Source organism: Biomphalaria glabrata, chromosome 4 (assembly GCF_947242115.1).
Source record: "Biomphalaria glabrata chromosome 4, xgBioGlab47.1, whole genome shotgun sequence".
NCBI classification, from domain to species: domain Eukaryota; kingdom Metazoa; phylum Mollusca; class Gastropoda; family Planorbidae; genus Biomphalaria; species Biomphalaria glabrata.
Window position 1 is genome coordinate 31,232,292 of NC_074714.1, and position 18,171 is coordinate 31,250,462.

The 18,171-nt window shown below is 33.4% G+C and overlaps 1 protein-coding gene across 11 annotated transcripts in view; it reads left to right on the forward strand.

The window, feature by feature from the left end:
- LOC129926041 (uncharacterized) overlaps positions 1 to 10,653 on the forward strand; it is a 100,834-nt gene extending 90,181 nt beyond the window's left edge. For all 11 annotated transcript variants that reach the window (XM_056027883.1, XM_056027882.1, XM_056027890.1 and 8 more), the window contains 3 exons: positions 791 to 961; positions 1,056 to 1,161; positions 9,556 to 10,653. In XM_056027883.1, coding sequence (XP_055883858.1) covers positions 791 to 961; positions 1,056 to 1,161; positions 9,556 to 9,961 — 683 coding nt within the window. In that variant the 3' untranslated portion in view covers positions 9,962 to 10,653. The remainder of the gene's footprint in view (positions 1 to 790; positions 962 to 1,055; positions 1,162 to 9,555) is intronic.
- Positions 10,654 to 18,171: the final 7,518 nt, after the last annotated feature.

Below are 18,171 nucleotides of genomic sequence, written 5' to 3' on the forward strand. Positions count from 1 at the left end.
TTCGCTTGTGGGTTCTATTTCAGCCATATGGCGTTGCCATGGTATCATACTCTAGTTAGAGAGAACACGAAACTCTCTTTTGAAAATGGTGTTTACAAATGCGTACAATTATACACATAGAAAATGCATTCTTTTTTTAAACAAAAATAAACGTATTGAGTATATTATTAGTGCTTGGACACAAAATAATATAACTTAATCCTTTTTTTTTTTACCAAAATGACAAAACCGTATGCATAAAGGTATTGTTATATACATATGCTTGTAAAGAGCCTAATTAAGTTTTCTTGCTTTTTTTTTTTACTATCTATAGTAAATAGTTTTTAAAATGATGTATTTGAATGAAAAACAAACTTTAAATTTAATTTTAAAAATAAAAAATTCAGAAGATGGGATATAATCATTGCACTTTGCAATAAATCGGATTTTCAATTTCTTTTCTAGTTTTTGAGATCTAATCGTGACCGACGGACGGACGGACAGGCAGACATCTATAAATTGATTATAAGTTCTTTGTAAACCTTAATTAATAAATTTTTGAATTACTAGCATATAAGTAGATGTTATAGACCTATAAACATAGAGAGAGCTTATAAATAGATACAAAGCCTGTAGGCCTATGAATTCATTGATACTAGATCTAGTACTGCCGTTCTTTTTCTCCACATTACAGGTTTTTTTTTTTTAAAGAAATTTAAACAAACTGAAACATGTAAAACTCTAAACTGAAAACGAAACGAATCATGCATTATGTCAAGGAAATCAAATGTCTAACGGTTTCTCTTCCCAGAGCCAGACCCTAAAAGTAAATGTCGAGAGAAATATCTTCATTGTCCAGTTACAGACATATGTATAGCTGGCCGTCTGGCTTGTGATGGAGACCCAAACTGTGGTCAGCGTGACGTTGGGGATGAAGTGGGATGTGACCGAGATGATACAGTCACTGATCTTTTGACCAAGTGTAAGATACTTCAAGCTTAGTCATAATTCATTTTTAATGAGATGCCAAAAATCCGGAATACATTATAATATTACTACCAATTTTTCCTCCACAGATTCATTAACAAGGGACATAATTGTTGTGATACTGCTTCCACTAATTGTCTTTCTTCTCTGTGTATTTAGTCTGTTTTGTATGGCCCAGAAGGTTATTAAACACACGTAAGTTGTTTTGTATGGCCCAGAAGTTTATTAAACACACCTAAGTTGTTTTGTATGGCCCAGAAGGTTATTAAACACACGTAAATTGTTTTGTATGGCCCAGAAGTTTATTAAACACACCTAAGTTGTTTTGTATGGCCCAGAAGGTTATTAAACACACCTAAGTTGTTTTGTATGGCCCAGAAGGTTATTAAACACACGTAAGTTGTTTTGTATGGCCCAGAAGGTTATTAAACACACCTAAGTAGTTTTGTATGGCCCAGAAGGTTATTAAACACACGTAAATTGTTTTGTATGGCCCAGAAGTTTATTAAACACACGTAAGTTGTTTTGTATGGCCCAGAAGTTTATTAAACATTTTGAGAGAAATACTTTAGATATCGTAAAATATGAATAGCCAATATTTTTTTTTATTTCAATGTTATCATTTTTTTTCAGACATTTTGCAGGAAACACTTTAGATATCTTAAAACATAAATATGCTAACAGTACGCAAAAATTATAATAAGCTAAAATGGATAATATTAAAATATATCATTCCGAAAGTGTACTTTGAAAACAAGGCACAGATACTTGTCAGATTTATACACACACACACAAACTTTCACAAAGTTAAATTGTAGGAAATGTCACGTAGAAAGTCCATCACTGGCTTGTTTCTGTACATTAGCGATAGAGCTGCAAGACGTCTGTTCAGTTGGAGCTGTACTTTGTCTTGCTTACAGCCTAACTTCGTTCTTCGTTCAAATTAAAAGTTTGTTTGTCATGAAGAGTTTTAATAAAATAGAATTACAGTACCACAACCGTACCATGATTTTTATTGGCTAACTTTTATAAAATCTAACTTTTATAAAGTCTAACTTTTTAGATACTTTTTCATTTGACATTTTTCTCAGTAACTTGTTCTAAAATAGGCTTTCTAATCCCCAAAGTAAATCAACTTCCAAGTCTGATAGACGGTTTTAAAAAATATACGTTTGGTTTGGGAACAAGAGAAACTAGTCGAGGCATCTATTATTAACAGTTATTAGTAGTATTATTATTTCGTTTTACTCCATTTTTACATAGCTTTTATCAACTCACTTTGTCTGTGGAATCTTGTACACGTTATTTCTCCCACTTCGTTTTAGAGAGAGACTCAAATTTGTTTTTTAATCAAAAAGGAGATAACTGCGTTTTAAATTTAAAAACCTCTAATATAATTTCTTACACCAGAGGTAGATACTAGTTAAAAAAAATATTTATGTTATGTAACACATTAGAAGAGCTGGACCGCCACTTATTTAAAAAAGAAATGATTAGGACTTGAAAAAACATGAGAAACATTTTAAAAATTAATTGAATCAGACTCGTTATTAATTGTTTCCTTAAAAGTATTTACGTTTTTTTTTTTATTTTCTGGTCTGTCGCGACTTAATAACGGAAAATATAAGTAAATACAATCTTAGTCAATAAATATCTCTGTAGACAATTGACACACACAATATAAGCAAATACAAACTTAGTAAATAAATATCTCTGTAGACAATTGACACACACAATATAAGTAAATACAATCTTAGTCAATAAATATCTCTGTAGACAGTTGACACACACAATATAAGTAGATACAATCTTAGCAAATAAATATCTCTGTAGACAGTTGACACTTATCTTATATAATACAGACGTTACTTCAAAAAAGAAGATGATTACGTCCTACGCGTCATGCATTTAGTCATGCATATTAACCAATGACTTAAATTCTGCCAAGTCACTGGTTTTCCTGGCTAGCTCAGGCAACCCATTCCATGCTCTAATAGCACTAGGGAAGAAGGAGTATTTGTACAAATTTGTCCTAGCATATGGGACGAGGAATGTGCCTTTATCTTTGTGTCTTTCAGAGTATTTTATTAAATTTTGTTTTTGTATTTGAAGACTATGGTTCAGTGTTTTATGTATGATTGCTACTTTACTTTTGAGCCTTCTGTCCTGAAGGCTTTCTAAATTTAGTGATTTTACTAAAGGTGTTACTCTAGTCAAATGTGAATATTCGTTTGTTATGAATCTCACTGCTCTATTTTGTGTCTGTTCCAGTTTCTTAATGTTTTCTTGAGTTGAGGGGTCCCAAACGGAGGATGCATATTCTATTATTGGCCTAACCAAGGTTAAGTAACATTTTAGTTTTATGTTCTTATTTGATTTATAGAAATTTCTTTTAATAAATCCTAATGCTTTGTTTGATTTTTTTGTAGTTTCATCAATATGTGGATTCCATGATAGTTTTTCATTTATTATAACACCTAGGTATTTTGCGTTTTTAGTCTGTGATACTGGTTTGCCATGAATAAGATAAGTGGAATTAATTTGTTTTAGTTTTTTTGTTACTCTTAACAACTGACATTTTTCTGGGTGGAAAGACATGCTCCAATTTGATTCCCATTTCTGTAATTCATCTAATTCTCTTTGTAAAATATCTGTGTCTTGTGTTGTTTTTATTGTTCTATATATTATGCAATCGTCTGCAAATAATCTGACTTTTGTTCCTGAACTAATGCAATTTGGTAAATCATTTATGTAAATTAAAAATAGTAGTGGACCCAAGACTGTACCTTGAGGTACACCTGAGTTTACTGTTATCGGTGTTGATTTAGAGCCATTTATTATTACAGTTTGTTCTCTCCCTATCAGAAAGTCTTTAATCCACTGATGCAGTGGACCATTAATGCCGAAATATTTTAATTTTTTAAGCAAACTATGGTGGTGAACTTTGTCAAAAGCCTTGGAAAAATCTAGTAAGATAGCATCTATTTGTTCACTATTATCTAAACCTTTTGAAAAATCATCAATTAGTCCTATTAGTTGTGTTTCACATGATCTATATTTCCTAAAGCCATGTTGGTATGGTGTGAGGACATTATGTTTGTCTAAGTGGTTTATGATGTTGCTACATATTATGTGTTCTAGGATTTTACATGTGATGCTGGTAAGTGATACTGGTCTGTAGTTCCCTGGGTCAGATTTTTCTCCTTTTTTAAATAGGGGGGTGACATTAGCTTCTTTCCAGTCCTTTGGTACTCTGCCCTGGTTAAGTGAAGCCTGAAAGAGTATTTTGAACACTGGGGCTAGCTCATTACTTAGTTCTTTGAGTAATCTAGCTGGAATACCATCAGGTCCAGAAGCTTTATTTGGTTTGGTGTTGGCTAATAGTTTTTGAATTCCATTTTCTTGTACTACTATATCTTCTATGTTGTCTACTTGGTTCAAATTCAGTAATATGTCTTTGTCTCCTGGGGTTGAGAATGCTGATGCAAAGTATTTGTTTAGAATGTTTGCTTTAGTTTCATTATCATTATGTATTATGTTATGTTCATCTTTTAATGGCGCTACGCCTGTTGTTTCCATTTTCTTAGACTTAATGTATGACCATAGGTTTTTGTTTTTATCTTTAGATATTACATTGTTTATGTATTCACTCTGCAACTGTCTGCTTACTTTTTGGGTTAAGTGTTTAATTTTTATATACTTTTTGTAAACTCTTTCTGCATTAGTTTCTTTAAATTTTCTATAGAGGTTTTCCTTCTGTTTACAAAGCTTCTTTAGTCTATTATTAAACCAGCATTTATTTATTTTGTTTGATGTGTATTTAGTTGGTATATGATTTTCTATTATGCTTTTAAGATGGTTTTTAATGAAATTCCAGAGGTCATCGACTGGTTGGTTAATGTCTTTTTCTAATAAGAATGTTTGTTGAAAGTTTAGTGCAGCTTGGTGTAGTTGTGTTAGGTTACATTTATTCCTGAGTAAGATTTTTCTTTTGGGTTTTGTATTGGCTACTGCTTTTATCTGACTGTGTATTTTTATGATCTCATGGTCTGATAGACCAGGGATAATTTCATAATCAACTACTAATCCAGGTCTGTTGGTTAAGAAGAGATCTAATGTGTTGGCTTGGAATAAAATACTCTGAAAGACACAAAGATAAAGGCACATTCCTCGTCCCATATGCTAGGACAAATTTGTACAAATACTCCTTCTTCCCTAGTGCTATTAGAGCATGGAATGGGTTGCCTGAGCTAGCCAGGAAAACCAGTGACTTGGCAGAATTTAAGTCATTGGTTAATATGCATGACTAAATGCATGACGCGTAGGACGTAATCATCTTCTTTTTTGAAGTAACGTCTGTATTATATAAGATAAGTGTCAACTGTCTACAGAGATATTTATTTGCTAAGATTGTATCTACTTATATTGTGTGTGTCAACTGTCTACACACACAATATAAGTAAATACAATCTTAGTAAATAAATATCTCTGTAGACAATTGACACACACAATAAAAGTAAATATAATCTTAGTCAATAAATATTTCTGTAGACAGTTGACACATAAAATATAAGTAAATACAATCTTAGTCAATAAATATCTCTGTAGACAGTTGACACACACAATATAAGTAAATACAATCTTAGTAAATAAATATCTCTGTAGACAGTTGACACACACAATATAAGTAAATACAATCTTAGTAAATAAATATCTCTGTAGACAATTGACACACACAAAATAAGTAATATACAATCTTAGTCAATAAATATCTCTGTAGACAGTTGACACACACAAAATAAGTAAATACAATCTTAGTCAATAAATATCTCTGTAGACAATTGACACACACAATATAAGTAAATACAATCTTAGTCAATAAATATCTCTGTAGACCATTGACACACACAATATAAGTAAATACAATCTTAGTCAATAAATATCTCTGTAGACAGTTGACACACACAATATAAATAAATACAATCTTAGTAAATAAATATCTCTGTAGACAATTGACACACACAATATTAGTAAATACAATCTTAGTAAATAAATATCTCTGTAGACAATTGACACACACAATATAAGTAAATACAATCTTAGTCAATAAATATCTCTGTAGACCATTGACACACACAATATAAGTAAATACAATCTTAGTCAATAAATATCTCTGTAGACAGTTGACACACACAATATAAGTAAATACAATCTTAGTAAATAAATATCTCTGTAGACAGTTGACACTCACAATATTAGTAAATACAATCTTAGTAAATAAATATCTCTGTAGACAATTGACACACACAAAATAAGTAAATACAATCTTAGTCAATAAATATCTCTGTAGACAGTTGACACACACAATATAAGTAAATACAATCTTAGTCAATTAATATCTCTGTAGACCATTTACACACACAATATAAGTAAATACAATCTTAGTCAATAAATATCTCTGTAGACCATTGACACACACAATATAAGTAAATACAATCTTTGTCAATAAATATCTCTCTAGACAATAGACACACACAATATAAGTAAATACAATCTTAGTAAATAAATATCTCTGTAGACAATTGACACACACAATAAAAGTAAATATAATCTTAGTAAATAAATAGCTCTGTAGACAATTGACACACACAATAAAAGTAAATACATACTTAGTCAATAAATATCTCTGTAGACAGTTGACACATAAAATATAAGTAAATACAATCTTAGTCAATAAATATCTCTGTAGACAGTTGACACACACAATATAAGTAAATACAATCTTAGTAAATAAATATCTCTGTAGACAATTGACACACACATTAAAAGTAATATAATCTTAGTAAATAAATATCTCTGTAGACAGTTAACACATAAAATATAAGTAAATACAATCTTAGTCAATAAATATCTCTGTAGATAATTGACACACACAATATAAGTAAATACAATCTTTGTCAATAAATATCTCTGTAGACAATTGACACACACAATATAAGTAAATACAATCTTAGTCAATAAATATCTCTGTAGACAGTTGACACACACAATATAAGTAAATACAATCTTAGTAAATAAATATCTCTGTAGACAATTGACACACACAATAAAAGTAAATATAATCTTAGTAAATAAATATCTCTGTAGACAGTTGACACATAAAATATAAGTAAATACAATCTTAGTCAATAAATATCTCTGTAGACAGTTGACACACACAATATAAGTAAATACAATCTTAGTAAATAAATATCTCTGTAGACAATTGACACACACAATATAAGTAAACACAATCTTAGTCAATAAATATCTCTGTAGACAGTTGACACACACAATATAAGTAAATACAATCTTAGTAAATAAATATCTCTGTAGACAATTGACACACAATATATAAGTAAATACAATCTTAGTCAATAAATATCTCTGTAGACAGTTGACACACACAATATAAGTAAATACAATCTTAGTCAATAAATATCTCTGTAGACAATTGACACACACAATATAAGTAAATATAATCTTAGTCAATAAATATCTCTGTAGACAGTTGACACACACAATATAAGTAAATACAATCTTAGTCAATAAATATCTCTGTAGACAGTTGACACACACAATATAAGTAAATACAATCTTAGTAAATAAATATCTCTGTAGACAGTTGACACACACAATATAAGTAAATACAATCTTAGTAAATAAATATCTCTGTAGACAATGGACACACACAATAAAAGTAAATACAATCTTTGTCAATAAATATCTCTGTAGACAATTGACACACACAATATAAGTAAATACAATCTTAGTCAATAAATATCTCTGTAGACAGTTGACACACACAATATAAGTAAATACAATCTTAGTAAATAAATATCTCTGTAGACAGTTGACACACACAATATAAGTAAATACAATCTTAGTAAATAAATATCTCTGTAGACAGTTGACACACACAATATAAGTAAATACAATCTTAGTCAATAAATATCTCTGTAGACAGTTGACACACACAATATAAGTAAATACAATCTTAGTCAATAAATATCTCTGTAGACAGTTGACACACACAATATAAGTAAATACAATCTTAGTAAATAAATATCTCTCTAGACAATAGACACACACAATATAAGTAAATACAATCTTAGTAAATAAATATCTCTGTAGACAATTGACACACACAAAAAAAGTAAATATAATCTTAGTAAATAAATAGCTCTGTAGACAATTGACACACACAATAAAAGTAAATACAATCTTAGTCAATAAATATCTCTGTAGACAGTTGACACATAAATTATAAGTAAATACAATCTTAGTCAATAAATATCTCTGTAGACAGTTGACACACACAATATAAGTAAATACAATCTTAGTAAATAAATATCTCTGTAGACAATTGACACACACATTAAAAGTAATATAATCTTAGTAAATAAATATCTCTGTAGATAATTGACACACACAATATAAGTAAATACAATCTTTGTCAATAAATATCTCTGTAGACAATTGACACACACAATATAAGTAAATACAATCTTAGTCAATAAATATCTCTGTAGACAGTTGACACACACAATATAAGTAAATACAATCTTAGTAAATAAATATCTCTGTAGACAATTGACACACACAATAAAAGTAAATATAATCTTAGTAAATAAATATCTCTGTAGACAGTTGACACATAAAATATAAGTAAATACAATCTTAGTCAATAAATATCTCTGTAGACAGTTGACACACACAATATAAGTAAATACAATCTTAGTAAATAAATATCTCTGTAGACAGTTGACACACACAATATAAGTAAATACAATCTTAGTAAATAAATATCTCTGTAGACAATTGACACACACAATATAAGTAAACACAATCTTAGTCAATAAATATCTCTGTAGACAGTTGACTCACACAATATAAGTAAATACAATCTTAGTAAATAAATATCTCTGTAGACAATTGACACACAATATATAAGTAAATACAATCTTAGTCAATAAATATCTATGTAGACAGTTGACACACACGATATAAGTAAATACAATCTTAGTCAATAAATATCTCTGTAGACAATTGACACACACAATATAAGTAAATATAATCTTAGTCAATAAATATCTCTGTAGACAGTTGACACACACAATATAAGTAAATACAATCTTAGTCAATAAATATCTCTGTAGACAGTTGACACACACAATATAAGTAAATACAATCTTAGTAAATAAATATCTCTGTAGACAGTTGACACACACAATATAAGTAAATACAATCTTAGTAAATAAATATCTCTGTAGACAATTGACACACACAATATAAGTAAATACAATCTTAGTCAATAAATATCTCTGTAGACAACTGACACACACAATATAAGTAAATACAATCTTAGTCAATAAATATCTCTGTAGACAACTGACACACACAATATAAGTAAATACAATCTTAGTCAATAAATATCTCTGTAGACAGTTGACACACACAATATAAGTAAATACAATCTTAGTCAATAAATATCTCTGTAGACAACTGACACACACAAAAAACTAGTAAGAATTTTGTTTTTCCTTTCAGACTTGAAAAACATCTTACATTTAGAGTTGGCTTTACAAAGCAACAAGATGGTCGAGTTATTCTTCACTACAATCAGACAACTGAAGAGGGACTTCCGGCCTATGAAGACATCATGCAACCTTCGCCTGACGAGCCGCCATCTTACAATTCAGCCTGGAACAGGACAAAGATGGAGTCGAGCTGTTACTTCAGTAAACTCGTCCATGTCTCAAGAGTTCCATCGAGCTCTCCCATACCAGAGTCACTAGAGGAGTACGGAGCTTGTGGAGGGGAGGGGAGTGAAGCTCCCCAAGACTGGAGCTCCGATGAGGATGAAGGCGTGACTCGCCAGCACAGAGAAACAGCTCACAGTCCTAACCGGATGTCAAACTGCCAGCAGGCTACATGCGCCATTGATAAAGTATGACACATCACTACGTTGCCTTGGTTACCATAGCTGTTCAGGATGTCCACACTTCCATATGTGTTCACTCAGGACTTGTATTTAAATATTATCACACTTGGACCATGCAATTCATTCTACATTGTATGGAAACATTTAGTTTAAGTTAATGTCATATTGACATGACATCTTCCAATATCATCGTCTAATTGACATTTGAGAGTTTGTAAAAACAAAACATATTGTATGTCATAAAAACATGTCAGTTACATCTGCATTAGTTTTATTACTTGTTCTGCATCACAGCTACGTCAACCAATCCCAAAACATCTTCTAGAAATAGATTGGAACTTACATCCAAATGTTTGTACAAGTTTATACTTCACTGAAACTTCAATAGTATGATTCATCCATGAAGCAGTCACAGCCATAGACATATATATGGTCACAACTAGGTTTTACATGTATATATATTTTATATGCAATGCTATAGTTTGTTTTTTTTTCTTTTAAACTTAGAATGACTCTAATGTTCAGTTAGAATGACTGTAATGTTAGTTAGAATGACTCTAATGTTCAGTTAGAATGACTCTAATGTTCAGTTAGAATGACTCTAATGTTCAGTTAGTTTGACTATAATGTTCAGGTTGTTCATTTGTTCAGTTTTTGTGAAACATTATTAGAATGTCAATTAATACAATTTCTGCCACCCTGAACTTGATCGAAGTGTTATTGCATGCATGAATGGTATAATTATTTGTAGTCAAGTTTAACACTATTTTTTTCAATTAAACAAATTTCTGTCAACCAAATAATTATGACACAAAATGGATGTTTACCAAGTAAAACAAACAATAGGACTAACAATACATTCGCTTTAGAGTCCCGAATTATTTACTAGTGAGCATTTCAAACCCTTCATTTCAATCCTTTCCATTCGAATGACATTCTCAATTTAAATCTCGGCCGTCTTCTATCTCGGCTAAGTCTTCTATCTCGGCTATGTCTTCTATCTCGGCTAAGTCTTCTATCTCGGCTATGTCTTCTATCTCTGCTATGTCTTCTATCTCTGCTATGTCTTCTATCTCTGCTAAGTCTTCTATCTCTGCTATGTCTTCTATCTCGGCTAAGTCTTCTATCTCTGCTAAGTCTTCTATCTCGGCTATGTCTTCTATCTCTGCTAAGTCTTCCATCTATTTTCTCTAACGCACACCCCGGCTTCAGACTTTAGACTAAAGAGATAGACTGGCCAACGAGCTAAGTTACATTTTACTAGTCAACCCACGGCGTAACTTACGCCGTTATTTTGCTTGGCCGGCCTTAGAGCACTGCAACCTGTGCGACCACAGTGGGCCTCGCACTTTCATAGGCCCCACGCCATTCCTAGGTGTAAATTATTAAATTAAACCATTTTATAACTTATAACAGATTTTCGGCGAACTCCTGATTTACCAGAAGCTCCTGGAAATCTCCTGAAATTGCAAAATGTACGAAAAAGTCCTGGAAATCTCCGGATATTATTAAATCTTTTGAATGCTCATTAAAAATCTCCTGAAATATAAACAAAATTGTCATTCTGGGGTTCGTTCAATATGGAAAACGCCAATACGTGCGATACAAAAAAAAAAAAAAAAAAAAAAACGCCATTATACAATACCCGTAAATGTGGATCTGGTGAAAGAAGCTTCTCGCGCCTCAAACTAATGAAGAATTACTTGAGGTCAACAATTCTCAAAAATAGATTGAAACATTTGGTAATTCTTGCTACTGAGTGTGATCTATGAGACAGAATTTTTATGATATACTGTATGACTTCGCTACACGCAAGGCTCATAAAGTAATTCTGTACGTAGTAAAGAATGAATAAAATACAAAGACGAATTTATTTTCTAACACAAACTCTTAATTTTCACTCATTATCCGTATCCCTACCCAAACTTGGCCCTGCGCAATGGTTCAGTCGGCCCTGCTATTTAGTGAGGGGTGAACACTATTTGTTTCCCCCCCCCCTTTTTTTTTTCGCCGCTTAAGTTACGTTGGGTAACTCTAGTACGACTTGCAGAAATAAAAGAGTGAACTTTCCATGACTTCTTGGTGGTGTCAAGAATGGTTGAGCCATGAAGAGAATTATATACATAGAAGATTGTGCTATCAAATGTCAAACAATGGCCACGGGAATTAGTACACACAAAAGGATCTCTAAATATTAATTCTTGTAGTTGATTTATTGTATTTTATTTTATTTGAATGATTTGGGGGAAATCTTGAATTATGCTCATTGTCACCTCAAACGAACCAAACTCAACGAAATGAAACTAAACTCTAAAGCAGGGGTGGGCTAATTACGTCCCGCGGGCCCGCCGAAGTGTTTTATGCGGCCCGCGGACACCTAAAGAAATCAGGTGTGTCCACACATTATACATATAAAAATGCTAATATATTAAAAATAAATAATTGTAAATATCTATAGAAATTATTAAAACATTTGGTTATTATCACTTACAATGAAGAGACTAAATAAACATTGTCTTTAAACGTCATTCTAAAAAGTTTCAAGTAAACGAAGATTATTTTAAATGGCAATATTTCGAAAAATTCAATGAAAGACCCAAACTCATGCCAGTATTTATTCCATGCTATGAAGAATTGTGTTGAAAGTGTTGGGTTGGCTTGTACAAGATGGCAAGGTTAACAACTGATGGAGACCGTGCTTTGACTGAGTTAAAACAGGCTTTGTAATAAAATAAAGAGCAATATCCATTCCAACCGTAAATCGTAAACTCATTACGGGAAAGTTTACACAAAGCTGCATTGAATATCATACAAATAGTCACAGCCATACCTAAACATTCTCATATTTGGTATAGGACTGGCCTTAGGCATAGGCAAACTATGCAGCTTCCTGGGGCCTACAATTATTGAGGGCCTCGCACAGAACATATATTGTGTTATTTTAGAGAAGAAATAGCGAAACTTGTCCTCAGTGTTATTGTTGAAGCAGCGGCGTAGCAAAGTACCCCTCCAACCAATAAGACAAATTTAGTGTGTGACAAAAAATGAGTAATCTCTAAATGTAAAGACATTCCAATGTAAAGATCGTACCTTTTTTAAAAAAATAATTAATTATGTCATAATGTTTGATTCAGTTAAGTAATGATGTCTTAAAAGTCAATGTTTTTACAGCTTCTAAACAGAGTTAAACGACTTAAAGGTGTTTCAAATGAACAAACAAATGTTCTTCCTAAGTTGTGGGCTCCAACTGGCCATGAGTCATGAGCCGAAGCGTATTGAACTCCTTTGCGCCATGGTTGCTACGCCACAGCTATTGGCTCCTATTGGTCGTGGGCCCGGTTTCATTGAACCCCTTCGTGCCATGGATGCTACGCCACTGACTAGTTCGTGACGTTGGTCTCCAGGATCCGTGCAGGAGAGAGAGAGAGAGAGAGAGAGATACAGCGAAAGAGAAAGTCCATCGTAGCCAAGTATTAATGTCTCATTTACTATATTCTAGTTCTGGAATCACATAGGCTAAAGAAAACACTTTATAATATTATTATTACTACTTTTTTTTTACATATTATAGTCCCCACTGTCGTATGATACAGATCAATATATCAATATATCAAATACAAATGTGTGTCCGGAGTGTGAGATAAGAATCGATACAATTCTTGACTCTTGTGTTTCTTGACTTTATCGTCCTCTCTGATATTTGCTTTATACATTAGTTGTTTTGTTTTTTTTTTGAAGTAGTGAGAACCTTTCTAGCATCAAAAGCTGGTATCAAGTTCTTGATAGAAAACACTAATTCTCTTTAGCACTCTTGTAGGTTAGACTTTCATACCGATAACAAAAAAAAAAAACTTCGAATGGATGGTTTTGAGGTCATACGATGAGAATGAGTGGGCATTGGCATCGTATTGGTTTCAAAATCAAAATTTAAATCGGAATAATTTAAATCGGCACTAGCTGAACCTCCAAGAAAACATTTAACATCTTATATTAGGCACACCGTATTCGGGAACTAGGTCAAATTTTTATTTTATTTGTTATTTGGTGACGGTTTAACTTACAAAAAAACTGAAAGCAGATTCTTATTCTGCAACTAAAGGACTATAAAAATAGCTGTGTCTCTTTGAATTACCACTCGCATAGTCAAGATTTTATTTTAAAATAAATTAGGTCACTTCATGCTCCTAGAATAAACGCAGTTTTTGTGCTTTCTCCTTCGAGCACCGTTAAGAAACACCACTATATGTTATTGCTAAAAAATTATATCTGTGTTAATCACTGAAGGATCCAGAACTTTGGAGTGGGGGGGGGCGATTTTTTTCCAAACCCTAACCCTAACGCCCAGTAAAACCTAACCCTATGCATAAACGTGCGTACAGCATGTATATATATATATATATATATATATATATATATATATATATATATATATATATATATATATATATATATATATTCGACATATGAGAATAAAATAAGACTGTTTCTCAATCTTCGGCGAAAAAAACAGAAAAAAAAAGTCTTTCTCTTGCAAGCTTGGGGGGTCTGGGAGAGCGCTGTAAGCTTCTTAAGTGGGTTTCGGGGCGAAGCCCCGACACCAAAAGCGTTTTCTTGCATTTTTCTCTGCAGAAACACATTCTTCTGACATCTACAGCTTATTATTTATCAGTGGGGTTCGGGGCGAAGCCCCGACGCCAAAAGCGTTTTCTTGCATTTTTTACGGCTGAAACGCATTCTCCTGACATCTACAGCTCATTATTAATCAGTGGGGTTCGCGGCGAAGCCCTGACGCCAAAAGCGTTTTCTTGCATTTTTCACGGTCGAAACGCATTCTCCTAACATCTACAGCTCATTACTTATTAGTGATGATCGGGGCGAAGCCCCGACGCCAAAAGCGTTTTCTTGCATTTTTCACTGCAGAAACGCATTCTTCTGACATCTATAGCTCATTATTTATTAGTGGGGTTCGGGGCGAAGCCCTGACGCCAAAAGCGTTTTCTTGCATTTTTCACTGCAGAAACGCATTCACCTGACATCTATAGCTCATTATTTATCAGTGGGGTTCGGGGCGAAGCCCTGACGCCAAAAGCGTTTTCTTGCATTTTTCACTGCAGAAACGCATTCACCTGACATCTATAGCTCATTATTTATCAGTGGGGTTCGGGGCGAAGCCCTGACGCCAAAAGCGTTTTCTTGCATTTTTCACGGGTGAAACGCATTCTCCTGACCTACAGCTCATTATTCATTCCATTATAAAGTGCCTTTTGAATAATGAGAAAAATATTCTAATATGAATTAATAGTCCCTTAATACATTGCAAATACAACTGATTTGTTCTTTGAAAGATTAGATACCCCAGATATTTAGATTAAGGTTTTGAAGATCGCCGCCGAAAAAAATAAAAATTCGATTAATAATATTCAATAAAATTCTAGCATAAATTGTGAGTTATAGTCATAAATTTATTTAACTAGAAAAATATGAGATAGAGTAAAGGTTGGAAAAAGTCGACTAGGAAAAGATTATCTGGCTTTTGAACTAATCTCAACCGTGACTGTTATATTGAAAAATTTCGTTTGAATTATAACTTCCAAAGCAAAGTCTTTCTTAAAATAGTTATGATAAATTCATGTCAAATTACACAAACTCTGTCTGGAAAAGGGAAGGGCGGTAAAATGAAAACGATTAATTCTCGCTGCTTTTTATAATTTCTGCTATTGATTGCATTTTGCATTAAAGAATATGGGTTGGGCGACTCGATATAAGAATTTACTTTATAGCATATATAAATTATATTAGTGACAGATTTTTGTAATTTTGTAATTTCTTACTATAATACAAAAGGAAAAAGTATTGATTTGTCCGATGGGGGGAAGGGGATTGCATGTATCGCACTTCCACCTGTTCATATTATATAGATATTCGACTAATTTTGTTCACATACTATGATTTCTCCATAAAAGTAGGACCGCCCCCCCAAACTCAAAGGGTTTAGATGGGAAGGGCGGTGGAGGTATTCGCTCTTCCCTTTCCAATCGGCCAACAGTTGAACGAAATTGTACAAAGACCGGTTAAAATACCAATAACAAGTTTTAATCATATAGATATTTAATTGATTCTGTTAGCAAGCTGTGATTTCTACAAATAAATTGGACCGCCCCCCCACTCAAAAGTTTATGGTGGGGGGGGGGGGCGGATTGATGCCATCGCCCCCTCCCGACCCTACCAAATCGGCCAAAATACTAGAAAGGGGGGGGGGCGAAATAATCTAAAAATAGGTTGAAATATAAATAATTAGTATATATTATTAACATAAGTAATAAATTCGCATACAAATTGTGTGAATTCTATACTATGATTCGTCCGCCCCCCCCCCCCTTCGGGGGGGGGGGGGTCGGCCGAGTGGGGGGGGGGCGATCGCCCCTACCGCCCCCCCCCCTGGATCCGCCAGTGGTATTAATTAAAAATTATTTAGATTGTATTAAAAGAAGTAGATTCACTTCTCCAATATATATTTAATAGTATATTGCCTCTCTCTCTCTCTCTCTCTCTCTCTCTCTCTCTCTCTATATATATATATATATATATATATATATATATATATATATATCGTTTATAGTTTATTTATTTATATATGCCTACCATGGGCGTAGCCAGGGGGGGGTTTGGGGTTCAAACCCCCCCCCCGAAATGAAATCCCCCCCCGGGGGGGGGATCGGAATTTAGTGACTGATTTTTTGCTTTGATTTTGTTTATTTTAGGTGAGATTTTAATACTAAACCATCACTTGCCCCAGCACAACCAAGGGTGTTTTAAGTTTAAAACTCCTTACCAGGGGGTTTTGAGTTTCAAACCCCCTACCAGGGGGGTTCGAGTTTAAAACCCCTACCAGGGGGTTTTGAGTTTAAAACCCCCTACCAGGGGGGTTCGAGTTTAAAACCCCTACCAGGGGGGTTTGAGTTTAAAACCCCCTACCTGCGGTTTTTGCAGTTAAATCTCCCTCTTCTATAAAACAAAACCAAAAAAATGCAAACGAAAATCCCCAAATTCCAAGAGCACAAAAAAAGCCAATGACACACTCAAAATGTTATGAGCTAAATGGGTTTTTACTCAGTTTTGAGTTTAAACCCCACTTCAGCGGGGTTTGAAGGAAAAAAATACCTCTTTAATAATAAAAACAAAGCAAATTATACACTCAAAATGTTATGAGTGTAGTCAAAGGGGTTTTGAGTTTAAACTCCCCTCCAGTGTAGTTTGAAGCTAAAAAGTACCACTTCAATATAAATAAAAGCAAATTACTCACTCTAAAGTCTATGAGCGCAGCCAAAGGGGTTTTGAGTTTAACCCCCCCCCCCCGCCCCGGCCAGGGGGTTGGAAGCTAAAAAATACATCTTCAGTGTAAAAAAAAAGCAAATTACGCACTCAAAATGCTATGAGCGTTGCCAAAAGGGGGTTTGATGCTAAAAATACCTCTTCAATATAAAAAAAGCAAATTACACACTAAAATTATTTGAGCGTAGCCAATCCAGTCGGGGGTTTTGAGTTTAAACCCCTCTCCTACAGGTGGCTTTTTTTTTAAAGTTTAAAACCCCTCCAGATGATTTTGAGTTTAAGACCTCCCTACAGAGCATTTCGAGGTGGAAAACCCCCAACAGATTATTTTGACGATAAAACTTCTCGATATAAAATCTAAAGCAAACTACAGTCACTTAATTCCAAGAGAGTATTCAAGAGAGACTAAACATTTTTACCAGTGGCGGGGCTCCATTAATAAAGTGCAGTGAATAGTCATCTGCCGAAATTGAAAAACACTAAATGTGGCTCAACAAAGATGGCTAAGACAGATTTTAGGAGTCAGTTATAGAGATCGGGTCTAAATCAAGGAAATCCTATGCCGAACTGGGAGTCGACCCCTTAGTAAGATTGTGACAGAGCGTCGCATGAGGTTTGCGGGACATGTTCTGCGACAAAAAGAATTACGCATAAGAAGAGTTGCGATGAGATCCTAGTACAACTTGGGGCCACACATTCATGGAGGTCCTCATGGCAGGTGGGAAGAGGATTCGGAATTTACCAGTGACAGATTTTTGTGGAAACAGCTTGACGGCAAATGCGCCGAACGGCGTGGGAGGGTCTAAGTCAATAAGAATAGCACATTAGCTTTTTGAAATAAAACTTTTTAATAGCAGGAAAATGCAGTGTAGGTACCTCAGAATATGCAT